Here is a 27,824-nt window from a genome sequence, read left to right on the forward strand (position 1 = left end):
CTGTACGTGTCAATTATTTGTTGCCAAACAAACTCTCTCGACTATTTTCTCTTTCTCCTCTCTCTCTTTGTCTACGAAGATATTGAAAAATCAGAAGAGATATCTCTGAAAAATTGATTGAAAGCTCGGTTTGAATGATTCAATTTCTGGTGACCTCCGGCGATGCATGTAATCTGAGAACAAAGGGGGAGGAGCTTGAGACCAGAGACGCTGAGCGCAGTGGCGGAGCCAGGTTTTATATTTATCAGGATCATGATAAAATCTTAACTAAATCGCCAACGAATCTGCAGATGAAGCTAATGGGTCCTCACAATAACAAGAAGAAAAGAAGAAAGAAGGATCCAAGTCTAACAGTAACTCTTCAAGAACTTCTCCTTCTCGTCTTCAGATTTCAGATGACACCGAGTTCTCCAAGAACAGCTTGTTAGCTTCTCAATCTTATTCTGACGACGACGACCATAATGGTTTTTTCCCTCTCTCTCTCTCTCTCTCTCTCTCTCTCTCTCTCTCTCTCTCTCTCTTCTCTTCGGTATCACAGTTTGATCATGTAATCAGCTTAAGTCTCTGGTCTTTGCTCTGTTCTTTGGCTAAAGTTTGTGTTTTTTTCACCTGTTCTTTTCGTCTCTCTGCTATACGTTACAATTGAAGTCTTTAGCTCGATTTAACTCTGGAACTTGGGCTAAAGTTTATGTCTTTGCTTTGTTCTGTTTTGGTCCTCAACACTTGGCTAGAGCTTGTGTCTTTGTTCTGTTTTGGTCCTGAAAACTTTGCTTAAGCTTGTGTCTTTGCTCTGTTCTTGGATAAAGTTTGTGTCTTTGACCTCTTCTTTGTTTGGTCTCGCTGTTCTATATTACAATTTGAAGTCTTTTCATCGATTTAACCCCTGAATTTGGCTAAAATTTGTTTCTTTGCTCTGTTCTTGTTGTGTGTTACGTCTAGTGGCGGTTACAACTACGGATGTCGAAGTAGCTAAACTTCCAAATGAGCCAGTTTTGGATCTGACCGAGTGCGATAATCAAGCGCGTCAAGACACCGTTCTGATGGTGTTGTGAAGGAAAATGATCAACCGAGACTGCAACAATACAGAAAAGGGGACTTGAGTATGGCTTCTCACATGATGAGACTTCAAGAAGATGAGAACCTTGATTATGAAAGTAACGCTAGCTCTTCAAGCTTCGAGTTTCACCGAGCTCGTGGCGAGCGTTCGAATCAGAATCATGGCTCAAGAGCTTACCCTTCGAGACAAATGCCATCCAAATGGAATGATGCTGAAAAGTGGATAATGAGCAGACAGAACGTGGTGATGAGGAAGAACAGTCAAGGGAACCGTGTGCCCGTGAGAGTTGTGCCTGATAATGCAGGTTACGAGCATAACAAATCTAGGATGGATTCGTGCCGCTATGGAGGAAAATCGTTGATCGATCAATCTACACAAAGCAATGATCTTATGGATACAACAAAGGTTCCATCACATGATCACACAACAGGTAAAACAAAGGTGACTAGTTTTTTTTTTTTTTTTTTTGGCGAAATTGTTTGATTCTTGAAGCTGACCACGGAGCTTGACAAGATAAGTATTTTAATGTGTTGTGAAGGTGGTCCTGCGATTCGTTCTGTATGTATGAGAGATATGGGAACTGATATGACGCCAATACTGAGTCAAGAACCTTCAAGATCTGTAACACCAGTTGATGCAACAACTCCTCTTCGCAGCCCGACCTCATCTCTCCCTTCTACCCCTAGAGGTGGCCAACAACAGGACTCTTCTATGTCGCAGGACCAGTCTAAAAACACAAGAAGAGAACTTTCTGAGGAGGAAGAGAAAGCGAAGACGAGGAGAGAGATTGTAGCTCTTGGAGTTCAGCTAGGGAAGATGAACATTGCGGCTTGGGCAAGTAAAGAAGAAGAGGAGAACAATAAAAAAAAATGAAGATGCAGAGGAGGCACAGAAGATTGAGTTTGAAAAACGAGCTACTGCATGGGAAGAAGCAGAGAAATCCAAACATAATGCAAGGTATGTGTGTGCTCAGAGCATGAGAAGCTTAAGTTGGAGTTGAAGAAACTTCAGAAGATGAAGGAGTTCAAACCTAACATGGTATAACCCTCTAGATCTATTGCTTTTGGTTCTCGATTTGGTAATTAGATTAGAATTTGGTTTGGTTTTGGATTGATAGAAGTTTGTGATTTTGGATTGATAAAGCTCTACTATTTTCTGTTACTTTCATGTTTTGTCAATGCAGACGTTATCATTAGAGATTATCCAACTCAATGAGGTTATCTTTAGTTTGAACAAAACTAGCAATTTTAATCTATCTTTCAGTCTGATCGATCTCTGGGACAGAAACTTGCAAGCCATCTGAACGTGAGGCCAAGCATCTCCAAATATGTTAAGTCTCTCCGTGAGGTACTACACATAATCTCATCACGTAACAGTTTCCTACTGTTTCTGAATGAAGCCCTAGAAATACACCCAAAATATTTTTGGTTCTCCCTTTACTTGTCTGAACTGAACTGAACCGAACTAAAAGATATCCGAATCAAACCAAACAGAAATATTTTAGGGTTCTATATGGTTTGTAAACTTTGTATATAAAAGTTACATATCCGAAACCCGAAAAAACTGCTCAAGACATAGTTAATTAAACATGTTGGACTATACAAAAGACATAATTCCTTCACAGAGCAATTATTCTGATGTAATTCTTTCATCTTCTTATTGTTTAGATGAGGTTGATTGTGTTTGAGATGACTAGCTAGTGTTCCTTTATCAAAACATTCAGGGTACCGATCGATACAGTGAATCGTTCCTATATCACCGATTGATTATTTTTTCTAATGGGTTTTCTTATGTAGGGTTTTGATTATCCCAACGATAACACTCGCCACCTGCGCCTTCGTCGCTTTGAATGGGGAGATAATCATCCAAAGTTTCCTTTTGGTTCCGTGGTCAAGCTTTATGCTAAGTTGGGGCTTCATCGTTACAATTTGTTGGAGGTAAAATTTTTTGAGTGCTCTATGTAATATCGATATGGTGTGACTATTATTATTATTATTAGTATACCAAATGAAATTAACTTAGCATTCTCAATTATCTTTTCTTACAGGGGAAAAACTTGCAGCTGGATAGCCTAAAGAGTTTCACCGTGAGCATAACTGGCGGTCCTTCCTCTTACTACGTCAGTCTGGTTGCACGTGTTCCAGATGGCGGTTTGCAGCAAGCCTTTCAAGTTCTTGTTCAGGAAAGGAGTCTTGGCTTTCTAGACTTGGGGTGCCCTATCGCTAGACCTCTAGGTAATTTAAGATTTGACTGAGACTTATATTTATGGTGCATTTAGACTTGGTTTGTGGTCATTACATCTTATACATCTTATACATTTGCTTGATAGTGACCGAGCCTTTCCTACGTCCTCATAAGGCTCAACCACCAGATGGTTTGTTTTTCAGTGATGAATTGCCTGATTGGCCGTCAGAGATTGCTTTCAATGATAGAAAACGGTTTCACCTGGTAAGATCATTAGTAATAACTAACACAACTGACTCACTCACTTGTGGTTTTGCTTTTTGCCTTTGTAGTGATGAATTATTGATAAATTTTGCAGGTGAAAGAATCTGAGTTGAGAGACAATGACTGGATTCGCCTCTATTTGGAACTTGCACTTGTTTTTCACGACAGGACTCTTACAGAGGTGAGCTTTTCAATGATAGTGGCACTCCCTACTACTGGTACTAATTTGATTCACTCGTGCATGGTTTTGTTTCTGCAGCGCTATCTCTCCCAGTTGGAGATTGTGCAAGTGTGGATTGAAACTACTCAAGATGTGGAGCAGCCTAACTCCAAAAAGACTACAATTTTCTACATAACATATAAAGACTTGGCCAAGGCTCGGCTTGGTGAGCCGGTTGATCGCAGAGCTATTGTTAGAAGAATCATCAATGAAGCTACAGCAAACTTCCGTCTCCGGGGTCGCTATTGGTTTGCAGAAAAAGCTCCGGACACTGAGAAGGATTATGTGCTCCTCCCTGTTGGAGAAAAAGCTCTGGACAAGAAGCAGCGTTCTAAAAGGCTTAAGCGTTGTTTAGGTGTTCTTAGACTTTGGCGATTATCTAATCCTAGGTGCCACCAGGTATACAAGACCCGTCGCCTGCGTGCTTAATTTTCTAATCTATTGAGCTCGGCTGCTAAATTAAGCAATGTGGTCCCACGTTATCAGCTGCTTAACTACCCTTATTATTAATGGTCTTCTAAGTTATTTAATTTGTGCTTTTGGACTTTTAAGTTGATCTGTATTTTTGTGTTTTTTTTTGTAATTTATAAGTAGTGTCGACTGTCACAAACAATTAAGCTAAGTTAACGTAATAGGGGAATGATGATAACTGATAAGACATTCTTCTTGATTAAATAGAAAGATTACAAGAAACTCAATTTCTCTTAATAAAAACCATGAACTCTCTCTGATTACAAAAGAAGATGCAGAACAAAATGAAAGTTAAGATCAGGATCTTCATCATATCTTGAGATCCTTTGTCTCACTCACCATTAGTCTCAATATTCCCGCCCTCGAAATGAAGCTTGTCCCCAAAGCTTAATTGATGGAAATTGTTGTTGCAGAACTTGTTCTAGGTTCAAGAAGGATGAAAGTTCACCAAGCATCTCCAACTTGTAAGCTCTTTAAGTCAAATCCCAACTGTACCATCTTGATTTCCATCTATGCCATATAGAAAAGAAGTTATGCTAAAAGTCACACCAAGTAGTGAAAAACAGAAACTGCAGCTCTCTTTTTTTTTTATCTCCATGTACTTTATCCCTTGGTCATGTTTGTGAATCCACCAAACTGTTACAGAAGAAAAACTGAAATAGTAATTCCAAGTCCACAATGTTTCCAAGGATTAGCATATAAGACGAGAGTGTGTTGTTGCTTCAGTGTCACTACTAGATGTGGTGGCCAGTGGAGGAGGAGACTGCAACTTATAAGAAACCTCCCCGAACTGATCAAATCTGTGTTTATACTCAAACTGCCGCCTGTGCTTCTTCCACTTCACGCCTGTGCTTAAAAACTGCAGCCAAGAAATCACTTCCAAACTGCACTTTGTACCTAAACTGAGTTTGCAGTCTCTTCAATTGGATCGCCGTTTGTGATTCCTTGACTTGACACCAACCACTTTTATTTCATGAATCTCCTCTACGACGACCTGTTGAGAGTCTTCTTCACACATAATCAAGATCTCTCATCTCTATATCATATCACACATGTACAATCCCATCCACACGTTTCACAATTCAATTCTAAAGATAAACAAATGAATCCCACATAAAAAGATTATTACGAGAAACTTCATATCAAATCGGATACACAAACAAAACGAATCAAAACATGTTACCAAACCCAGGTTTTAAACTGACGAAATACAAAAAGCAAAGTTTTCAAATCAAATCACCATCCATTCGATGAAAAAAGAATGGTTTCAATCTTGTTTGGACAAAATTAGTCAAATTAACTACAACGATTTCGGTTCGGTTAGTGTCCGGTTAACAATGGTTTGATGAAAAAATGAACGGGCTACCAAACATCAAATATTTAAAATTGAGAAGGCCCAACTAAAGCCCAGAATGAATCCTTCTTCCCTAAATTTCGTACTTAAACGACGAGCAGAAAGATGATTCGTCGGTTGGCCTATAACACAAGACATGATTCCTCCGGAAAGCAGTGATCGTGAATCTGATGTAATTCTTTCATCTCCTTATTGTTTAGATTGTGTTTATCTGTCACAAATGTTAAGGGTGCAATTATTGTTTGATTGCTCTTATTATATTTTCATTAATGGGTTAAGTTTCTTATATTATATAGGGTTTCGATTTTCCCAACGGTAACACTAACACTCGCCACCTGCGCCTTCGTCACTTCGAATGTGGAGGCAAGTATCCTAGCTATCCTTTTCGTTCTTTGGTCAAGCTTTATGCTAGGTTGGGGCTTCATCGCTACAATTTGTTGGAGGTAAAAAAATTTGAGTGCATGCTTTATGTTATATCGATATGGTGTGACTATCAACTTAAATTATAAATTGCATTCTCAATTATCTTTTCTTACAGGGGAAAAACTTGCAGCTTGATAGCCTAGAGAGTTTCAACATGAGCATAACTGGCGGTCCTTCCTCTTACTACCTTAGTCTGGTTGCACGTGTTCCAGATAGCGGTTTGCAGCAACCCTTTCAAGTTTTTGTTCAGGAAAGGAGTTTTGGCTTTCTAGACTTGGGGTGCCCTATCGCTAGACCTCTAGGTAATTAACGATTTCACTTAGACTTGAGTTGAGTTGTGGTGCATTAATTATCGTACATCTTATAGTGACCACTAAGGAGCCTTTCCTGCGTCCTCATAGCGATCCACCACCACCTGATGGTATGTTTTTCAGTAAGAAATTGCCTCGTTGGCCATCATCTTTCACTGATGCAAACCGGTTCCACCTGGTAAGATCATTAGTAATAACTCACTTGTTGTGGTTTTTTTGCTTTCTGCCTTGTAGTGATGAAGAATTATTGACAAAGTAATTACTTTGCAGGTGAAGGAATCAGAGTTGCAAGACAATGATTGGATTCGTCTTTACTTGGAACTTGCACTTGTTTTTCTCGATAGGAGTCTTACACATGTGAGTCTTTTTTTCTTTTTGTCTCCCTTCCATTGGTTTTTGATAGTGGCACTCCCTCATTGGTAATTATTTGATTGTTTCTGCAGGACCATCACTCCCACCATCTCTCCCAGTTGGAGATTGTGCAAGCGGCGATTGAAACTACTCAAGATGACTCCGAGAAGACTACAGTTGTCTACATCACCTATAATGACTTGGCTATGGCTCAGGTTGGTGAGCCTCTACAGCGCAGAGCTACTGTTAGAAGAATCATCAATGAGACTACAGGAAACTTTCGTCTCCGTGGTGTCTATTGGATTGGAGACAAGGATTCTGTGCACATCCGTCGGCCTTCTAAAAGGCTTAAGCTTCGTTTAGGTGTTCATAGACTTTGGAGGCTATCTAATCCTAGGTGCCACCAGCTGTACAAGACCCGTCGCCTGCCTAATGTCTAGACCCCTCATTATCAGCATGCTTAACTGTTGTTATTAATGGTCTTCTAAGTTATTTAATTCGTGCGTTTGGACTTTTTAGTGGATCTGTAATTTTGTGCGTTTAGTACGACCAAGCTCTACACTATCTCTTATTTTGTGGGATTCTTTGCATATCATCTAGTACAAATGAGTCTTATGAATTGAGAGAAGTGAAAAGAGTAGGAACCTGTTACGTGAGAACTGAAACATAAAAATACTTACTACCAATCAAGAATGTTTTTGAGAGCACCCTCTATGAAATATGAAAAGTCTAGAAGCATCAAGGTTGATCTCCTTTCTTCTTCAGCATCTCCAGGTGGTATGTGTTCATGATCTTCTTATCTAATTCGTAATAGACTTCCATTTTCTTCAAAGGTCTCATATCAAGATCAATGAAATGTACCTGCGGATGACGTAGACCTCAGTTTATGAGAGGAATAATTCAATCAAAGCAAAGATTAATTAAGTATATGAAGGTTAAAAAAAAACCACATGTACCTTATACTCAAATTCTTGCTTTGTTGATTCGAGATGAAGATTACTGTGGGAAGATGACCTTGAGAGCCCAACTTCTGTTGATCTAAAACTCATCATTACACTACAGTCCTTTGCAGTGGCAGATATTAGAAAATCTTTCAAAATATTCACTTTTTCATCCAGTGGAATTGAATGCATGGAACTATATTGATTTAATGATTTACTCTTCTCCAAGTCTCTGCACACTTTACATGGCTGGTCAATCAAGTCATAGTACACGTGAATCGCTCCCTCGATGTTATATTTGTCCAGCTTTTGGACGTCTAGAAGCTGATCTAGAACTTCGGATGAGTAAACAGTTTCTGCTACAAGCTCTATGAAACGATCTGCACGTAAGCCATCATTGGTTTTGATGATATCTTTGAGTATCTGCTCAAAAGCTACTTCAACCTTTGAAGTTGTTTTGCATGTGCCGCCACCTAAGCCTCCAAATACCAAAGAACCGTTCAAGAACACGCGGAAATTGTTCTGAGGTGTGGCGTAGAGTGCTTTTATTGCTCTGTGTATTCTATCTTTGGAACCAGAGAATAGGTCTAAGGGATCATACTCACTGATTTCTGATATCTGCAATACATGGCTTTAACGTGTAAGACATTGTGAATTTTGAGAACGTTCAGAGTGATGTAGGAGAAGTACTACCTCGTTTTCCTTAAGCTTCAGAAGTTGGTGCATTTGGAAACGAGTTATACTCTTCTTAATAACATTTTCTTCAGCTATGAAACTTGAAGATGGAAGAAATCCACATTTGGGCTACTTCATCAGAGGAAACATGTATCAGCCAGAATATATAGCATTCAATGGCTAAGCCAACAAATAAAGAAAGCACAAGATAATGATCATGAACACCTTTATTTCAACACTTAAGCATGGTTTATCCTCAACATGACCTGAAAGCAGAGGAGATCATTAACGCTGCGATATGTATCTATCTAGAAAGCAAAAACCATAGCTTAGATCCATCATAAATTTGACTTAAAGCGAGAGACAAACCTACAAGGTCACATCATAGTTTACTTGGAAGTCAAACAAAACAATGAAATAGAGAGAGCCTCATCAATGATCAAATACACAAAAATCCATTTACCGTGAGCGAAAAGTGTCAAATCATCCATGAGAAGCACGGAACTGCGGTTAGTATCAACACTGGCTGCATCAGCTCGCCAAGAAGGGCGCTGAGATGTTATAATATTCTCAACAGATTCAAGAAATTCCTTTGCTACAAGAAGACGTATCTGCAAAGTTGCAACAATTACACATGGAAAATACCCAAATCATCATCCTTTAAAACATCCATAATGTTGCATAGAAACGAGTTACATCCATGATAAGAGAAGAAAAGAGGAAACATACTCCAGGATTGACATGTTTACGACCCAACAAAGGTCTCATGACATGTTTGACAAACAAATACTCTTTAATCTCCTTGTTCTGGCAAGATACAAGTTCCTTAACGTCTCTCCAAATAAGCTTTTCATGAGTAGTTAGACCATTTTCACTTTTGTCTCCATTTTCATTCCCATCTTTTGGCATTTTATGTATCCTCATCATCTTTCCCAACTTCACACATAACACACAAACAAAACAAAACAGATAGTTTTCAATGTAACTACTTCTTTCCATATACCAAAAACAATGACATTAAAGCAAAATCGTGTTTTGGTCTGAGAAACAGATCAAAAGAGGAGACTAACGAAAGTGGGAGAAGATCCAATGTAAGCGAGAACCAAATTTACAGCTCCTTCGCCTCTATATGACCAATCGACTGCATCCTTTGGTTCCAAAACAATCTCCTCCATCTGAATCCAAACACAGATAAACGAACGCAAACGTGTTTTACACAAAATCAAAAACGTATATCTCTCTTGAGCAATGATTAAATCGTAAACAAGCTATGGATGCACCTTTGAGTTTTTGGAAAACAATGTAGCCGACTTAAAAGAACGATTAAGAAATAATCATGAATGATCTCTATTAGTATCAAAATCTAATACTAATAAGAGAATTCGTCATTCAATTCTTGAGATTACGCTCGTCCCTCAAAAAGAACAAGAATGCAAACAAACTGAAATTACTTTTTTTTTTTTCGGAACAGAGTGAATGTGTTTATTAAAATAATTGATTTATTAATTTAAGTGACATTTTTGCAAATTACAATATAAAGGAGGGGATAAATGGAATAATAATTAGTAACATGTAAGAATATTTAGCAGAAGATAATAATTATATATTTGAAGGATACTTTTTTTTTCAATTGAAACAAACATTGTGAATGAATCCATGGTGTGACAAATCAAGTGAAAGAAATATTTGTATTTTTTTTTTTACGTTAGAAATCTTTGTAATTTAAATGCTTAAAATAAGGCGAAGTCAGAGGGGTTAAGACCAAGTCTCATACTAAAAGTTTGAAGATTTCGTAATTGAGAGAGAATATAAATAGTTATTTTCCCGGGAATTTAAATTTGTTGTTTGTAACTGCTGGAAAGGTTAAGACATTTTGAAGAAGAATGAAGAAGGACCGGTTAAATGAGAGTAAACCGGGGAGGGATGTAGCATATAGGACAAGAGATCAGGTGGTGGGAAAGACCAATGATGAGGAACTGACAAATCACAGAAGACAGAGTTAAGTGTCTCTGTCTTAAAATTCATCGGGAAACTCTTCTATCTTTTCTATCTTAGCTGTACTTTTTACATTTTTCTCCGTACCTTTTATTCTCCCTTATTGGCTTTCCTTTTTTTTTTTTTTTTTTTTCTCAAAAATAAATAAAATTTTCAGAGATTTTAATACCACTATTTTATTTACTTATTCTTATGCGTTTTCTCATTCCTTAAAACGACGACCATTCTCTTACACGGATGTATCCATATAATACGATTTTTGGAAGTGAAAGATAGGCAAATATAGCTGGATTTAAGGTAATGTATATAAGTCAATTTAAAAAAAGTTTTATTTTCAATAATTTTTTTTCTTCTTTTAGTTAGTTTAAGCAAAGACTCCATCCAAAAAAGAACACTGAGGAGAGAGATGGTAGTGAGTTCGCCCTAGCCGCCGCTCTCTCTGGCACGATCCCCAACGTCTCTTTTCTCGGCGGCGTCGAATCAGATCGGCGTCGCCGGGAAATTGCCCCGTTACCCCAGTGTTCTTCTCTTCTACTTAAGGTTACTCTTTGTCAGTTCCAGCGGTGAATACACCGGAGGTTCACCAAGTCCACTCTCCTCGAATCCGGCCATGCTTCAGCTTCATCCCCTCGTCCTCCCTTTGTCTCTGCCGGTGGTTTCTCCAAGGGAGGTGATTCTCCTGAGTTACCAGCCTCCAATCGCAACATCCGAGACTCCAAATCGCCTTATCTATCTTGTACTTCGTCCTTGCCACATGCGACCCTTGAAGTCAGCCTTATCATCTCTCTACTCCTCGGATCTAGATTCCCTCACCAAGCGTTTTGTTTGGTCGCAGTTGGACAGGAGCTCTGTGTTGACGCCGGAGCTGTGCACGACCTTGACAAGTCCCCAAGACCCAACCTATGCTCTTAAAAAACCCAGGTTTGTTCCAAGTCATCAATTGCAGTCCCGTAGCTTACCTCTGTGTCGATTTATTGTTTCAATTGTCCGAAGACTGCAATCTGAACATAATCACTCATCGGTGCTCTGTTATTGCAACATTTACTTGAGAACCCTGCCATTAGTTTTGCTTAGGGTCCCTACCCCTGACCACCAAAGACTAATGAGGACCGGCATTATGACCTCGGCTCAACAGAGCGATGGTTACCGGTCCCTCTTGAGTCTAACCTCTTTGTTTCAGCTGTTCCTTGAACTATCTCAATTGCATCTCTGCTCTATTTGTGCTGAAACCGGAAGATATAGGAAGATCGGCATTATGACTTTCTCTTCAAGAAGAGAAAGTTACCGACACCTTCCCAGTCTCCTATACATACTCTCCCTGCGACCTGCTTATTCCCAAGTTCAATCCATCAATGTCCGCAAGTATGTTTCCCCTTGGCAAAGTTTGATGAGTGTCGGCATTATGACCATAACTCCATGGGATTTGGTTACCGGAATCTCTTCAAGTAAGCCATGTTCAACCTTTACTCTCCATCCACCAACCTCCTCGCCAATGAGCAGATCAAACCATCTAGTCTCTCGGCCATGGAAACACCTTCAACGTTCCAATGTCATTTCGATAAGGACAATCTACCACTCTTCTGCTGTATTAGCGAATGTGGTGTCGACAACCCTGGATTTAGCTTGTAGATTGATGCTCTCTTGCTCAAATTTTCAACATCTCTTGGACATGTTGGTCGATCTATCTATTTTTATCTTTGTTGCACATATTTATCTATTAAGCTTTGCTTTGAAAACTCTTATCCTTTGTAACCATGCTACTATGTTTAGTTGAATGAAAGTAAGGCTATGTTTTGTTCAAAAAAAAAGTATATAAGTCAATTTAAAATCCATTTCCTGTAATTAAAAAATTCTCTCCAAAAATGAACTACAAATATTAGCTGTTTGCACTTGCACCTTACGGAATTATCGAATATTAGCTGTTATGTTTCTTCCCTTTTATTTTTCTTTTTTTCCCTTTGCATTTTTTCGCTCTTTGGAAACCTGTATTCAATTTCAATTATTTCCAATATTTTTTCCTTCAAAGGATATTACAATTCGATTTTATACTATATTTCACTTACAAGTGATAAATGTATATATCTCTTTTCCATACCGGCTTAGATCATTTCAAACTTTTAAAACCTATCGTCACTCACTTACCGAAAAAACTATTACCCCAATTAAAAATAACGTAAATATATATCCTACAAGAATTTCTCAAAGAAGATAAATTACACCACAGTGGCACAGTTCTCTGAAAATTACAGTAGAAAATAATAAACAACCTTTTTTTATGAAAAGACTCTCTAATATTCATAGATTAACAATTAAGCCGGTTGTGATTTTTATTACTCTCTTCGATAATAATTCTCTTCTCCGCCAAAACATACGAAGCTAAAGTAACAAGGACTACTTGATAAATAAATAATAATCAACTAAGAACTGGTCTGATCTCTTGAATTCTCATACCAACAAAACATGACTTAAAACACTTTCCTCTCGGCGATCCTCCTCCTCCTCCGCCTCCTCCAATAAACACTCCGCTATCCACCACCGTCTCCTCCACTGCCACCGCCGCTAATATCGCCTTCCTATATCCATCTTCAATCTCACCATGCACATTGCCCTTATCCTCATCATCATCATCATTAGGGGCAGTAACAGTAACACTCTTATTTAAATTATCCGCCAGATCATCCAAATCAACCTCTTGATGATCATCATCATCATCACACTCATGTTCCTCCTCCTCCTCATCCTCATCATGATCATCATCGTCATCATCATCAGTTTGGTAATGAGAGGGTTCTTGAGGAAGTTCGAAAACGTCATCGTCTAGAGGAACAAGGTGGAGAGTGAGACGACCATTGGATCTATCCGCACGAAAATACTCGTGATGACGAACCTTCTCTTCTCTCAGGATAAGCCTCCCGTCGCTCGTCACCACACGCTTCAGAACCCACGGCATGTGCGGGAGAAGATTCCCAGTCTGAGCAAGCAACGGTATCGGAGGAGGAAACTCACGCGCCGCCGCAGCTCTTGCTTCTCTCTCCTCCCTCCTCCTTCCTCCGTAACGATACCGGCTCTTTACAGACTCCGACGGGACGGAGACGACGTCGTTTCCTTCGTCAGCTGAGAGTATGTCGAAGCAGCTCTCTGTCCCGATGTAGTCTCCGACGGCGGAGGAAGAAGAGGATGACGTGCGGGAAAGCATGGATGATGAAGCCACGAATGGTGAGGTTTGGTCGGAGTTGATGGAAAGAGACTGATCAGAAGAAGAAGAAGAACAAGCCATGGATGATGATGATGATGAGTCAGAGGAAGAAGAGGCTCTCTCCATTTTACAAAGAATAAAAAAACAAAACCCAATTCTTTTTTTTTGTTTCTTTTTTTTATGGGTTTTGTTTTCTTTTATTTTTGTAATTTTTAATGGGGTGTTAGAGTTGCATGAAGAGATCTTAAATAGAGAGACAGCTAAGCGAAGGAGGTGATGTCATGGAAGGGATGGTCTCTGAGATATTATCGAGAATCTGTGACATTTAATGTTTTTTTCTTTCCTGTGAATGGGAAAATATAGGAAATATTAGACCAAAATAGACTCAAAATATAGTTTATTTCTTGCTAAGAATATGTCATCATTACCAAATTAGTATAAACTAAAGTGGATGACTGGTACAACTTCTAGAAGTTTCTTAGAATTTCTATACATCCCTCACACCTTTCTTTTATCCAATGAATGTAAGAAGAGCATAAAAAAATGGCAAAGAATCATATAAATTTCTTACTAACAAATAGAGAGAGGTCCTCACATTTCTCTTTATAGTCATTAAAAACACAATTCTACAATCTAGAGGCTCTGAGAATTTCTTTACAAAAAAGCTATATTCATAGTGTTCACAATTTATAATCTACAATCGTAAATCCACAGATAAAAAGCTCCAACCATTTTTACTCAAGGATTGAAAAAAAAAAAAAGCTATATTCATAGTGTTCACAATTTATAATCTACAATCGTAAATCCACTGGTAAAAAGCTCCAACCATTTTTAGTCAAGGATTGGAAAAAAAAAAATTGATTAATGACAAGATAACGCATAAATTAACAACATGCCAGCCACACAGAATAAATGAGTACAACTAAAGAAGAAACCAAAAGAAATAAAAAAAAAACAGCCTAGAAATAAAACAAGTTAAGTTGGATGTGCTTAAACGTATACAAAAGTGGTAATCTATATATTGGATATTCTCTTTTATTCTAAAGAGTAACAGCTTCATTTTCTTAAATGAAAATATCAACAGAAGAAAAAAACAAATTGGATTGCTAAAAAAAGGTAAAGCTATAAGGATGGTCTTTAAAACGTCTATGGATTATTTTAATCCCCTTTTAAGGTTAAAAAACAGCCAAAATCTGTTGCCAAAGTTTTTATAAACGTTATGATAAAAACAAAAAGCAACTTCTCGACTACATGAAAGCTACACGTTTAAAACAAAAAAACGAGAAACTGTCTATTCTTGAAGTTGAACGCAAAAAGCATCTCTACCTATTCTTGAACGCCAAAAAGCAAAAACTACGATTCACGAAATAAACAAGTTGTTGACTGACTAAATATTCTCGAATTATTTATTAAAATTAAATAAAAACAATTCATTAACGCATTGGTCAAATCGACCAAGCTACGCGCACCTTTAATTAAAAAAAAAAAAAAAAAAAAAAGAACGAAGCCGACTTCCACGAACATCTTTCTTAGGATTAAAAAAAGCGATTAAACCAAGATTCTAAGAAAAAAAAATTAAAAATAATCACGAAGATTCTTGTGTGTTGAGAAGAAAAAAAAGAATGATTGAGATTAACATCATAATCAAACCCTAATCAGATTTTCATAATTTACTCCTACAAGATGATCGAATTGTCGTGAATCGTCAATCAAATAACATACAAACACGAAATAGATTGAATGCCAAAAAAAAAAGACGACGTAAAATTAAAAAGGTTAAATCGAAAAATCAATTTACCTGTACAGAAGGATAAGCAAATGAGTTTTTTTTTCTTCGATGAGGTTTGAAGGGATTATGAACGTTACGCGAACTCTTTTTGTTCTCTTAATACACGCACTCACAACGAAGCAGAAGAGAATTTAATTCGTCAAAACGGAATCAATACTACGATATTTTATACCTAATCAATTTAATTCGATATTTAAAAGAAAAATATTTGGGATTAAGGAAAAGATAATCAATCAATAAAATATTTATTTTTTAATTTAAAGAAATGCTTAAAATTAGGCAAAGTCGGAGGGATTAAGATTAGGATGTTTAACCAAGTCGGCCCGTTCCTCTCTCGCTTGCTGTAAATCCTTAACCTATCCTAATTTTTAGCATTATGTGGATAAACAAGCACCTTTTACCTTTTTTACAGCATGTCGATGGTAATCAAAAATTTTAGACATTTATTATTTTTCTTATCCAAAGGATATGACTCTAATTAATTACTGATAGCCACAATGACACAATTTTACGAAAAGGATAATTACATACTGGAGGATAAAGATAAATGGATAATCGTTGGATTTATTTATGGGGAAAAAGCAACCTATGGAATTCAATTTTCCCTGAGATTATGGAATTTGGAGGGGATAAATTGATCAATTTTAAGCTAATCCCTCTATGCGAGATATTAAATATTTGATAACATGATTTTCATGACATTATTGTAAAGTTTGTTGTAGTGATATTTTATGATTTATGTAATAATGTCATTGTGATTTATGGAATAATGTCAGATTTTAATGTATAATAAATTTTCAATCACAATGGATTACGTATGGATGTATATTCTATGAAGTGTATGATTGAACAACTCTCTTTAAGTGAAACACAAATAACTTTACCATTGCTGATGCTTAGGTTAAAGTTACTTATATTATTTCTAATATAATGGTTAGCGAATTTTTGAAAATAGTAAGTTTTGGGAGAAACTCAGAACACACACATTGGTATATAACTAATAAAATTTTGTGGATATGAAACGTCCAAATTCAGAGAAAATGCATAGATGCTAATAAAAACGGAACAAAAAGTCCCAAAAAAAAAAGTGTTAAAAAAATGTCAGAGTTAACTGAAAGGAGATAAATTAACAACAACATCATTATGTACGAATGTAACATCAGTTTAATTTGTCGGATTTTGTTACTTTAGTTTATAAATTTCAGATGTGCATGGAGAAGTCGGCGAAGTAACAAATAAATTTTAAAACTGGTGAAACTGATAATGTATTCAATAGTTTACTTACAAGGATCAACAACACAGAAATACTTGCCGCAAGCTGTACCTAGACCAACGTTATCTGAAAGTGAAACATTTTAAAGATTTTTGGAGAATAAAGTCAAATGTGATGAGATGAGCTCTCAAGATAGAAGATAATAGAAGTTTTTGTGAATAGAATATAAGTTTTTTTTTTCTCGAACTAGTTCTTTCGATGATTCCCAAAGCAGCTTACTTGTCAAAAGCTTAAAAAATCCAGAACACAAATAAGATAATCATCAACCCTGGCGTTTCAGTATATCATATGTAAGAGTGAAAAGTTCGTGAAATTTTTGAGAATAAAAAAGGTACAAACCTACATAAACTAATTAATCGAATAAATACAGAGTTGTTATAAATAAGTGTTTGATTTTATGGTGAATATAATAAATAAGTAGAGAGAAATTTATACTCGCAGAAGGATCAGAATACTGAATAAAAGAGAGGCGAGAGAGAGAGAGATTTTAACTTCTTTATAATTGAAGTTTTGTGAATTGTATTCGTATTTTACAACGTAAGTAAGTTACTATGTGTGCATAGTGACGATGGGCTCCACACAATAATAATAAACGCATAATGTTATACACATGCGCATCATTTGTTGACATTGTATACGTTTTCTTTTTCTGACTTTCACAACAAGAGTAATATATTAGGTTTCACAAAATCAATATATACAAGAAGAGAGCTCTTACTCTACTGTAGTGACTAGTGATGAACAACCAACTTCAAAAGCAAAGAAGTGCGACCATTTTGAGTCCATTATCACTATAATGCTTATTAGGCTTTTAATTGGCCCATTTATCATTGTTGCTCTTACCCTTTTTCCCCTTGAAGACTCTAAAATTCATGTTTAATTTTCTAAGTATACCTTTTTTAACGATCGAGAGTATTCGCTTTTGCTGGCCTTAGAAAGTAATATTCCCTCAAGTGACCATAATTGTAATCAGGATGATGTTAATGAAATAATTTGGTGATGAATTATTGTATCTCTTTCTCCAAAATGAAATTTAGAGGCGATCAATATCTATAACTCATATGCATTTAAGAAAATGTATTAAATGTAAGAGGTGGCACAACATCATCACTAGTACAAAACTACAAACGGATAGATTGATATTTTCCTTGTCACATGGAATATAAGCATATCATAATTGCTCATCTCAGTTAGAGTATATGACCCAAATACGTTTCCCATCTAGTTATAAACCACATTGATTCTTCACACATGAAGGTTATGCGGTCCTGCAAAAAGATTTATAAAGAGCATAAATATATAATGTAGTTATGATTATTATTATTTATGTAGGGGTATTGAATATTGATTCTATAACATATAAGAGAAAATTACCATTTCTATAAGAAAAAATCAAAAGAATCTCAAATGAGGATCAATGGCTAATCCAGCACCTGCATAGCGTGGATCATATACTGTATTTGTTAACCTGCAATAAGAAGTAAATATATAAGTAATTACTAAAATGTATTGTTTGCTTGGTCTAAGGTTTTGTAAAGAACCTATCCCATTTTACAGACTATACCAACTAGTTCTAATTTTAAGAGAGAGTATATACCAACTGATTACTGATATTAATTACTTATAGTTGTAAAATTGAAATAAACAAACCTTTCTTCATGGAGATTGGCCCCATTTGTACTCATATTTCCATTTTGCCAAGAAGATATAACCGATGAAGCTGCTACGCTTGTTTCTTGAAACGGAAACGTGATCCTCTGCAATAGTAAATTTGTTGTCACATTTATATATATGTTTCCTTTGAAAAAGAAAATGATTACTTGTATAAAAATGCATGTATACCCTTCTTTTAGACGAAGAACCTTCATTTTCAAATTGATCATAGCAACTGCGTTGTCTGAAGCCTCCACTCTGAAATAGCCAAACACCATATTTTCAAGTGTATATAATAATATTTTTTTATCTTGTAACAAATATTGAATAATTAGTTAATATTTTAATAACACAAAAAATCGTTCAAATTATTTCAAATGGTTCTATTCCTCATTTTTCAGAGTAATTCACATGCAATCCTATAATAAGATTAGAAAGAGAAAAAACACTTCACCTGTTGGATCAATGAGTTTGTGTGTGAATTTTGATATTGATTATAGAGAGTTGGGTTCAAAGCCGGCATTGATGTGCCTGTAACATGTTGTTTTCCCTTGTCTTGTGGGCAATAAGGCCTAAATTATATACATAAAATATCGTGATATATGCAATGTATATACTAAAATTGTATATATATATTTGTAAAGCATGCGAACATGAAAACTTGCTTACCTGGGAGGGGCTAAGAGGGTTTGAGTTGTAGGTACCAAAGCCATGTTTTTTGGTGCAGTATTAGTCAAACTTGAAGACGTAACACTTGGATATCTCCTGGGTCTGATAAAATTTGAAAACAATATATCATCAAACGTTAGATCATATGAAAAAGTTAAGCAAACATATGTATGCTAAGACAATGATGTCACCTTCCACGGGGCCGACGAGGAGGGTTTACTGGGCTTGGTTTTTGGAAAGCATAAGCCACTGAGTCAGGCTGATATGAAGTTTGCGTAAATGGTGAGTAGTTTCCTGACCTATGAAAAACATTCGAAAGTTCTACATTTGTGAGTGATTTAATTCTTAGAGAATATATAAGAAGCGACTAAACAACTAAATATATACCTCTGTAGTGTAAGAGTGTTGGAAATCATGGGAGTACAATACCCTGGATTCATTATAGTATTTGAAGTCGAGGCATCAGGAATTAGGCATTGGTTGTTGTTTAGCAATGTCCCCCTACAAATTTATTAATTGGACAAAGATTAAGTTTAACAGCTGTGGATAATTTAAATCTTGGAAACAATTAAAGAAAACTTACACTGATGTTGGGGTAGACGACATGTTAGAAAATTTTGGTAGTTGCATTTTATAATCAGTTTCATGGATATGTATGATTTGTTCGAGTAGTGACTCGTTGTGATCAAATTGTTCCTCCTGATGATACCTGCAATATTGATTACTATTTGTGTTATTATTAATTCTAAGCATTTTTTATATTTAAAGAGAGAAAAAAAGATTTTAGAAGTTGAATACAGAGAAGGTTGAAAGTGATGATCTTGAAGGCCATGTTGAATTAGATTAAAATTTGTGGGTTCATTAGCTTTCTCCACTTCTTGCATATTACTCCTCACCTGAATCATTATAATATTGAATATTCTGAGTAACATAAACTTTTTTTAATGATCTATTAAATAAAATATAGAATTATAGAATAAGTTTGTACCATTGTTGAAGCATATGGCACGTTAGAGAAACAAGGAATTGTCTGGGACAGTAAAGGTTGTTGATAACTCTGCTCTAGAGGTCCTTGTAAGTTGATTGATTGTAGTCCGTTGTACACACTTTCTCTTTGGCCACTGCTTAATACACAAGACGACTGCAAATTTAAAAAATTAGTTCATTATATATTGAAAAATTCTTCGGAACAGATTATTCAAGATTAGTATGTGATTAGTTCTTACCATGTCATGAAAGTTTTCAACGGTGGTGGTTAAATACTTAGAGTAATCCTCCTCCTGATGAAAGCTTTGATTTTGTGGTACTATAGCTGTTTCTTGTTCAATGCTTGGAGTTCTTGTGAATGTCCCTTGATCATTGTTTGAATTCTCTACTAGTGGTGAAGAGAACACATTATTTGTGGCAGCAGAGAAAGGGACAAGTCCAACCAAGTTATTGTGTTGATTTTCTGAAACCAGCAACGAAGAATTTCCCACACAATCCTACATATGTACGTAAATAATGTTATTATTATAAGTTATTTTTATAATCCGCATAGCATATATGCAACTAATTGTTGTGTATACATTAAGACACAACAATTAGTATGTGAACAAAAAATATATAATAATAATAGTAAAACACCTAGAGATAAAAAAAGTATACCGTGAGAGCACCAAAATTTTCTGGCAAGTTCAAGAAAGAAAATTCCAGATCTTCGTTTGGAGCCATTCTTAAAAACTGCATTAATATTCACAATCAAATTAACGTATTTTGTATGGTTAGCTTACACAGAAGAAAACTATAAAAACATTTTTTTGTGGTAGTTCTGAACTCCACTAATCAATTGATCATAAACACGTACATCATACGACATATGTATATTTACCATACTTATCAACAAGTTGAAGACAATCATGAGATGATTTTAATATAGTTTGCTCTTTTTTTGAATGGAATTTTAATAACAAATGTCATTCGATATTTACAGCATCAATATCTTAATTCAAACCCATCTCCTACATATAATTGAGAAAAAAGAAGTGACTAACTATTAGTACGGTCAATGAAAAAGCTTAGATGTATGTGACCAAAGTAAAAGTGGGTATGCATATTTTTTTTTTGGCTACTGCTATATACCGTTGGAAATAGTTTCAAAATATGTGTGAAATGAAAGCCTTATAAATATTAAAAGCTATACATAATTTCATTCAAATGAACATAATTTGATATCATCATCATCGAAATCTTCAAAATATAAACTGATAACAAAAATTTAAAGAACAAAAGACTTGTGGTTAAAAACTTGTTTTAGAGTTGAATATATATGATATAAAAAACTGAAAATTTTATTAACATTTTACAGAAAATTATATGAATCTAGTTTCAAATTTTTAAGAATGATGGATAGATCCACAATAAAAGACGGGAATGAGAAAACTCACAAATGTTTAATTCATTTGTAAAGATGATATGAACTAAAGAAGATACCTTTTACAAAAAGAAAGACGACCAGATATGCTCAAAGGAAACGACGAGATTGCGAAAACAAAGAGATGTATCAGATTAGGCAGAGGTAGCTGGTGATATATATTGGAAGAAGCAAACACTGTTGATTGTTTTTGTGTTTAAAGGTATGTTATTATCCCAATTTGTTTTATACTTGATTCAATTTAAGGTGTATGTATATATGTATAAACATATAAATATAAATTTTGACGAAATATATATACAAAAGGTAGTGTTTAGCTCAACAGTAAATGCAAAAAGAAAAACAGATATAAAATTTTAGCTTGACACTTTCATTTTTGCACTTATATTTTACTAGTGATTTGTCAAAATACTAAGACAATGTGTTTTGAAGCAATCATACCTTTACTCAGAAAAGCTAAAAATAGTTCAAATTATAATATTATTTCTTTTTACATTATTGGTGAAAATCTTGATTTTAAGTTAAAAAACCTCAACAAAATTATTATTAGATTTCTTTCCTCAATTAGTATATATACATATATATAAATACATATATATCATACATATATATCTTATTTTAATAAATTGACATAAATGTATTCATTCATATACAAACAGATGGAATTATCTAAATATTAGCATTGCTTTAGCTCATTGGTTGGATTAAAGACAAATGTCACAAACTTGTAGTAATTTGATATTTTTCCTTCTTGTCCAAAATAAGCATTTTACCTTCACTTTCTAAAATGACAAAAAAATGAATCTATAGAGATTTGGAGACATTGTATCTTTTTACTGTGACACGTACAACACATTGTATCTACAGTTTTTAACTAGGAAAACTATAAAACAAATTGGTAGTAAAAGATTTTTAAATTATATGTTGACACGTTTACTATTAATCTTTCTTAATCTAAATAGAAAATAATAGTATTTTAAAGAAAACAAATCTTGCAATTATTTTTCAAAAAAGAAAAAGCTTGTATCATTTTTTATGAGGATAATACTACATCGACTGGTAGAAAAAGCTAGAACAAGAATTTTAGCCAATTAAGGAAAAAATCTAAGCTTGTTAATAAATATCTATCTAATTTATGTTATTTTCCGTCAATTACAAAATAGCTTCTTCTTTTTGCATCATTTAAATGGAAAAAAGTATCCATTTGTTGGTACTGAGTGACAACAAAAATATTCCGTTGTAAACTATCGCAAATATAGCATATTACAAGATTATTTATGCGTCAAAATTTTCATTTCTATGGTTGTTTAATTCTAAAATTAAAAAACAGAGCACATAATATAATGAAGAATAAAATTGTAAACTAGTAGTGCTATAATAAACTCTAGAGCTTTTTCTCAAATTAAAAACTCATATAATTTTCTATCACTTATGTTAATTAAAACTTTTTGTAACATTTCCTCCGAGTCTATTATAAATCATAATATTTAACGCAAAAACAAGATTGGTAGTATGATAAGCCATAATTCAATAAACATAACACAAAAGCTGTAAAAAGATATGTTATTCCATAATTTAATTTACAATTTCTAAAAAACCTTCAAAATTAAATCATACTCAATGCATTAAGGGGACCTATGTATTAAGCGAAAAATACTTAGGTTCACTTCTAGAGTGAACCCTTTTGTTCACTTCCTTATTTTCAACCAATTCAAACTTCCTTATTTTCATCTAGTGAACCCAAGAATTGTTCGTATTAAGCTTACAAATAATTATATACGTCGGTTGATTTTTCTTTCTTTTGTTTAATTGATTAAAATAAATTGTATTGTTGTTAACTAAAATTACATGCGATCAAGTCTGTTCTAGACACTAGACAATAGACATGTACACCAGCTAGTCACTCTATAGTCTAAACAATTATGTCTTGAGAGATTTCTAAAGTCAAAAAATCTATTTGGATCAAAAATATCGTATGATATAATATTTTACAATAGACATGTACACCAGCTAGTCACTCTATAGTCTAAACAATTATGTCTTGATACATACATATATTATATCGTATGATATAATATTTCATAATGTGGATCTTCTTAAAGAAAATGATAGATTTGTATTACAATTATGTCCAAATAAGACCGTGATTTGTTTATCCCCTAAAATCCAAGATTGCCTAGAAAAAACTTACTAATATCACGTAAAAACAAAAATTATAAAATAGTGTTGCCAAAAACGGTAAACAAATACAGTATATAACTCGATTGGACATTTTTTTCTCATATTTTTTTTTTTTTTTTTTTTATCAACAATAAAGAAATCAGCTCAAACGAGCTAATTGGATTTTTCTCATATCATAACAACAAAAAACTCCATTTTTTTTTTTTGTTCTGAGTTAAGTAGTAAAGAATAGGAATAAAAAAATGATATTACATAAATAAATATTCTTTATGATTATTGGCTACTGAGCTGAGGAGCCCCCGTTTCATATTCGGAGACTTCACGGTCAGCTTGTGCCTCCGTCGTCACCGCTGGAATATCACCTTGCTGAGCTGGCATCATCTCATCTATACTAGGAACCACACCTCCATGCTGGCACATTGACCAAAACATATGTAATATTTTTAATTTTAATTTAAAGTATTATAAGAAATAAAAGAAGTTAAATTGTAATTAACTATGCAAAGTTGCAAACACCTGTTGCTGCTGCATAGAAGCGAATAAGGCTGATGATGAATACGTCTGAGCCCACTCAGGGAACATTTCACCGTTGTGGTTCGTTACGTGGCATTCACTCATGTTGTTTTGGTTTGAGCTTGAGCTACTTCCTTGCAACAATGGTTCATACATTGCCGATGATAATTCTCTGCCATTTTTTAATTATAATTGTTAAAAATTGAGTCGAAATGTATCAAACTATCACAGTGCTTCTTGATTGATTAAGGTAGAAAAATAAAAAATAAATTTGTTTTTATATTTCCAAAGAAAATAACAATTGATTGGGGAAGCTTAGGAAGACATGAGGAATATGTATGTACCTGAGTTGATTGGAATGGGCAGATGCATCAAATAAATGGGCTTGATTGTGACCACTTTCAGGCAACCAACCTTCAACGACATCATTTACAAAAGGACCAGCAATGCTTTGTTGCATAGTAGATGCTTCATAAGAAGATAAATGATGGCTGCTCAAGAGATGATCTCGCCGCTGGAGAACATGAGTTAGAGTGTCGAGAAGTTGCTTCTCACAAACTTCATAATCATCCATGCTCGTGAATCTTAGTGGATCTGGTTCGTATCTCCTGCTCATTTTAAGGTTATAGGAATTACAGGGATCATGAAATGAATTAACATGTTCTATAAAGTATATAACATAGAACATTTTTGAGTTTGTCGTATAAGTTACCTTAGTTCTTCCTCGGCCATTTGGAGTTGTTGTTGTAACCTACAAACTTCACGCTGGAGGTCCTGAACTTTCCGATTACAAGTGAGACGGTTAAACTACGTAGAGAGAAATGTATATCGCTGTGATGGAGAATTATTTAAAGATTTAGTTACCTCGACGTCGGAATTGATAGCTGTAGGGCTTTTTTCAAATATATACGAAAGAAAAAACAGTTTAGTGTATTGCAAGCAAGAGTGTATCTTGATGAATTTATGAAATCATAAAACTGAGTATAACAACAAAACATCAAGGAATTACGGACTTCGTAACCTGAAGAGCGATGTCATTTTCAGTCTTGAGTTGCTGCAAAATCCTTAGCAAACACTGTCACAAAATGGCATTATCCTAGATTAATAATTAAAGTAAAAGGCCAACATAATGAGGAAAAAAAACTAATCACTATGATTAGACGAACCTCTTTGCTTTGAATATCTCTGCAAAGCAAAAGGAAAGAAAAAAAAAAAAAAGTCAAGCGACTGAATGACAAAAATACTAGACCCATATAATTATGTAATGTAATACGTACGGGTGTCTATTATGGTCGGGCAAGTAATAAGCACTGAAAAAAAAAATAACCAAAAGTCAGAATTTACTTATTACAAAATAATAATGTTTTAAAAAAACAGAAAATAAATTGTAAATGTAAGGAAATTAATTAAGTAGTGATAGCGTACCTCTCTCGTTCTTGTTTAGAAAGATTGATGAATCTCGTAAAAACGTCTTCGATCCTGAAGAGATAAATAAGATATGATATGATCCATATATATAGTTAAGCAAAATATATCAAAAAGGTGATGATTGATTGAAAATGTTTATGTATCCAAACCCTAGCTAGAAAGCTAGCAAATGGAAAGTGTTAATAATAAAAGGGCGTAAAAGAGATGATGATACCGAGTTTTGCCGGAGAAGAGGCTAAGGCGTTCAGAAGGAGAGAACATGATGAGAGCAATGTCGATATCACAGAGAACCGACAATTCATAAGCTTTCTTAATCAAACCATTTCTACGTTTTGAGAACGTAACTTGTCTATTCGTTGTATTCTCTATTCTCTTGATCTCCAATTTCACGCGACCCATATTGGAGAAGCAAGAAGAGATTTCAATTCATCCAAATCGTAAGTTGATGTACAATGCTGATCGATCAAGTAATCTACAAAACTTCCAAAAGAAAGAAAGAAAAAAATGGTTCGAAAATGATAAATGTTAATATAAGGAGGAAGAACAAAAAAGTGCTAATATTTAGGCGAGTTAATAGGAACTAAAAATAGAATGTTTTGACTAATGAAATTCCCTCTCTACGCCTCGTTTCGTTGTACTGTATGTATCTCGTTTGGAGATTTCTTAAGCTTACTACTCCTTTTACATCAAAAATATTTGGATTAAACGGGGGGGATGAGATTGGTAATTATCATGCTTTTAAGTATCCATGTAAATTTAAGGTAACAATTCAACATTACTTTACGATCATATCTAAGACGAATTTAATGTGAGGATTGCAAACCTAAGGGTCTTATTAAAAAACCAGAAAATAAACGAATAAACAGAGCCAGCGATTACAGTCACACTAAGGACTAATTGTCTGATTACCAATAAGACAAAATGGGAACATACGTACAATAACAAAAGAGAGATCATATATAAGAGGTTTTGTCTTTGATCATGTCTGAAACAGATACAAACATGAGAGGAAAATACAAAACTGGTTTTAGTTCAAGACAATGAATTCTCTCCATAAGGCATCGAGATGAGCTTTTCCGTCGAGCGAGCGAGCTTACGAGAGTAGTACAAACCATCATATTATACTCACCCATTCATGGCCAGACTATCAAAATTTGTACTAGGCTTTTCGCGTGCGTCACCTACCACAGTTCAAGTCAAAAGCGTTTGGTCTCTGCTTTATATTGATTGAAAAGGTTCCAAATCAAAACCATATAAGAATTCTCAATTTGAGGAGATGTAAACAACCAAGAAACTTCCAATAAACAGAGCCGACGATTAAGTCACAATGAGGACTAAATTTCCTGATTTTAACAGTTAAGACAAAAGTGGGAACATAAAAGTGTACTACAACAAATGAGAAACAGAGTTTGGATCACAGATCACCGAGGAAATGTCTTTGGTAGTGTCTGAATCACCTGAAACACACATAAACAGACAACATCAGAGATAATGCAGTAACTAACAGATCTTCTTTAGTTAGTTTCTTTGGAGATTAGAAAAAGAACAATAACACTAGTTTCATCAGATCACACTCAAACCAGTTCCATTTTTCATGAACTCAGATTAGGTCTGTACCTGTGAAGAAGTGAGAGTCAATGGTGGTGAGTGAGTATCGTCGAAAACCCAAGGCTCATGCAAGAAAAGCTCACGGCCATTCATTAGGACACGGCCAGAAGCTATGTCTTCTTCACGTTTCCTTGCTGCTTCAGCTTGTTTAGCTAACAACTCAGCATCCTTATTATTACAAGAAAAGAAAAAAAAAAACAAAAAACAAACATGAGCCTAGGCTTTATTAAATCAATGATGATTTATAAATTGACAGTTCAATACCTAATTTAATATCATTATATGCTAAGTTATACTATAACAGATAAAAAAATTACGCGTTCGACAAGAAACATAAATCTAGGGTTCTTCAATTTGATAATAAGAATTGACTCGTAAGGGAGAAAGAGAGAAAGAGAGAGAGAGAGATACCTTTTGGCGTTTCCAGGCGAGGAATTGATCTTTAGAGATTGAGTTTTGTGTAGTTTTTGGCGTTTCTCCCTCATCTGCCCCCATCGTTCAATTTGTTTTGGGTGGCTCTATCGTCTTCGTCGTCTCTCTCAACAACGCACAAATTTTAATAATTTTTTGATCTGTTTTACTTCATATCCTTCGTGAAACTTATTGTTTTTTAAACGACAGCGTATTGAATGACTCATCTCATAATGTCGTTTCCTATTTTCCGTACGATGTCGTTTTTGAGTAGTAGGTACACAATATAATGGTCCGGTTTTTTTTTCTTGTTTCTTCTCTTCCCTGTCATTTGATATGAACGAATACGAAACTGAATGGAGGGAGGTTCGAATCTTGGTACCTACCATCAATACCAATGGACTCTCTTCAATATCCTATAATTGTCTAACCCATACAACTTCA

At 34.9% G+C, this 27,824-nt stretch overlaps 7 protein-coding genes and 1 pseudogene across 10 annotated transcripts; 3 read left to right on the forward strand and 5 right to left on the reverse strand.

Moving 5' to 3' along the window:
* The first annotated feature begins 10 nt into the window (after nucleotides 1-10).
* LOC104756556 (uncharacterized) lies at nucleotides 11-2,295 on the forward strand (annotated as a pseudogene). The gene is made up of 4 exons (XR_015586042.1): nucleotides 11-464; nucleotides 940-1,487; nucleotides 1,596-2,095; nucleotides 2,241-2,295. The product of XR_015586042.1 is annotated as an uncharacterized LOC104756556 (transcript).
* Nucleotides 1,955-4,418, forward strand: LOC104756555 (UPF0725 protein EMB2204). Of its 2 annotated transcripts, none has more exons than XM_010479160.3 (7): nucleotides 1,955-2,095; nucleotides 2,321-2,404; nucleotides 2,854-2,994; nucleotides 3,105-3,291; nucleotides 3,387-3,505; nucleotides 3,600-3,686; nucleotides 3,765-4,418. In XM_010479160.3, exons 1-7 carry the CDS (start codon nucleotides 2,072-2,074, stop codon nucleotides 4,152-4,154), a joined length of 1,032 nt encoding a protein of 343 aa, XP_010477462.1. In that variant the 5' UTR covers nucleotides 1,955-2,071; the 3' UTR covers nucleotides 4,155-4,418. The 2 variants fall into 2 exon arrangements, with proteins under 2 accessions (XP_010477462.1, XP_087350274.1); XM_087494148.1 differs by having other exon boundaries at nucleotides 1,958-2,095; nucleotides 2,342-2,404.
* A 1,268-nt stretch (nucleotides 4,419-5,686) lies between these two features.
* Nucleotides 5,687-7,203, forward strand: LOC104759352 (UPF0725 protein EMB2204-like). Its single transcript, XM_010482294.3, has 6 exons — nucleotides 5,687-5,722; nucleotides 5,847-5,993; nucleotides 6,089-6,275; nucleotides 6,341-6,462; nucleotides 6,555-6,641; nucleotides 6,728-7,203. The coding sequence occupies exons 1-6, from the start codon at nucleotides 5,687-5,689 to the stop codon at nucleotides 7,073-7,075; spliced, it is 927 nt and encodes a 308-aa protein (XP_010480596.3). The 3' UTR covers nucleotides 7,076-7,203.
* On the reverse strand, nucleotides 7,200-9,720 carry LOC104756557 (inositol-pentakisphosphate 2-kinase). Its single transcript, XM_010479163.3, has 8 exons — nucleotides 9,532-9,720; nucleotides 9,322-9,426; nucleotides 8,981-9,187; nucleotides 8,715-8,862; nucleotides 8,477-8,517; nucleotides 8,270-8,380; nucleotides 7,592-8,194; nucleotides 7,200-7,496 (listed from the first exon to the last, which is right to left on the reverse strand). Exons 2-8 carry the CDS (start codon nucleotides 9,424-9,426, stop codon nucleotides 7,374-7,376), a joined length of 1,338 nt encoding a protein of 445 aa, XP_010477465.1. The 5' UTR covers nucleotides 9,532-9,720; the 3' UTR covers nucleotides 7,200-7,373.
* Nucleotides 9,721-12,540: 2,820 nt separating this feature from the next.
* On the reverse strand, nucleotides 12,541-15,414 carry LOC104756558 (uncharacterized). The gene is made up of 2 exons (XM_010479164.3): nucleotides 15,241-15,414; nucleotides 12,541-13,785 (listed from the first exon to the last, which is right to left on the reverse strand). Exon 2 carries the CDS (start codon nucleotides 13,566-13,568, stop codon nucleotides 12,660-12,662), a length of 909 nt encoding a protein of 302 aa, XP_010477466.1. The 5' UTR covers nucleotides 13,569-13,785; nucleotides 15,241-15,414; the 3' UTR covers nucleotides 12,541-12,659.
* A 2,137-nt stretch (nucleotides 15,415-17,551) lies between these two features.
* On the reverse strand, nucleotides 17,552-21,672 carry LOC104756559 (uncharacterized). Its single transcript, XM_087494150.1, has 14 exons — nucleotides 21,299-21,672; nucleotides 20,474-20,548; nucleotides 20,053-20,310; nucleotides 19,815-19,967; nucleotides 19,625-19,722; nucleotides 19,410-19,535; nucleotides 19,214-19,327; nucleotides 19,018-19,125; nucleotides 18,827-18,928; nucleotides 18,612-18,729; nucleotides 18,347-18,415; nucleotides 18,155-18,261; nucleotides 17,879-17,972; nucleotides 17,552-17,772 (listed from the first exon to the last, which is right to left on the reverse strand). The coding sequence occupies exons 2-13, from the start codon at nucleotides 20,537-20,539 to the stop codon at nucleotides 17,897-17,899; spliced, it is 1,395 nt and encodes a 464-aa protein (XP_087350276.1). The 5' UTR covers nucleotides 20,540-20,548; nucleotides 21,299-21,672; the 3' UTR covers nucleotides 17,552-17,772; nucleotides 17,879-17,896.
* A 1,763-nt stretch (nucleotides 21,673-23,435) lies between these two features.
* LOC104756560 (agamous-like MADS-box protein AGL104) lies at nucleotides 23,436-25,866 on the reverse strand. Its single transcript, XM_010479167.2, has 10 exons — nucleotides 25,576-25,866; nucleotides 25,359-25,412; nucleotides 25,211-25,243; nucleotides 25,100-25,118; nucleotides 24,947-25,008; nucleotides 24,798-24,825; nucleotides 24,646-24,707; nucleotides 24,278-24,541; nucleotides 23,937-24,105; nucleotides 23,436-23,831 (listed from the first exon to the last, which is right to left on the reverse strand). The coding sequence occupies exons 1-10, from the start codon at nucleotides 25,758-25,760 to the stop codon at nucleotides 23,694-23,696; spliced, it is 1,014 nt and encodes a 337-aa protein (XP_010477469.1). The 5' UTR covers nucleotides 25,761-25,866; the 3' UTR covers nucleotides 23,436-23,693.
* Nucleotides 25,867-26,170: 304 nt separating this feature from the next.
* On the reverse strand, nucleotides 26,171-27,576 carry LOC104756562 (uncharacterized). Of its 2 annotated transcripts, none has more exons than XM_087497288.1 (3): nucleotides 27,381-27,551; nucleotides 26,979-27,137; nucleotides 26,171-26,542 (listed from the first exon to the last, which is right to left on the reverse strand). In XM_087497288.1, the coding sequence occupies exons 1-3, from the start codon at nucleotides 27,462-27,464 to the stop codon at nucleotides 26,495-26,497; spliced, it is 291 nt and encodes a 96-aa protein (XP_087353414.1). In that variant the 5' UTR covers nucleotides 27,465-27,551; the 3' UTR covers nucleotides 26,171-26,494. The 2 variants fall into 2 exon arrangements, with proteins under 2 accessions (XP_087353414.1, XP_010477470.1); XM_010479168.3 differs by lacking the exon at nucleotides 26,171-26,542 and adding an exon at nucleotides 26,641-26,818 and having other exon boundaries at nucleotides 27,381-27,576.
* Nucleotides 27,577-27,824: the final 248 nt, after the last annotated feature.

Source organism: Camelina sativa, chromosome 17, assembly GCF_030686135.1.
Source record: "Camelina sativa cultivar CO46 ecotype springtype chromosome 17, ASM3068613v1".
Classification (NCBI taxonomy): domain Eukaryota; kingdom Viridiplantae; phylum Streptophyta; class Magnoliopsida; order Brassicales; family Brassicaceae; genus Camelina; species Camelina sativa.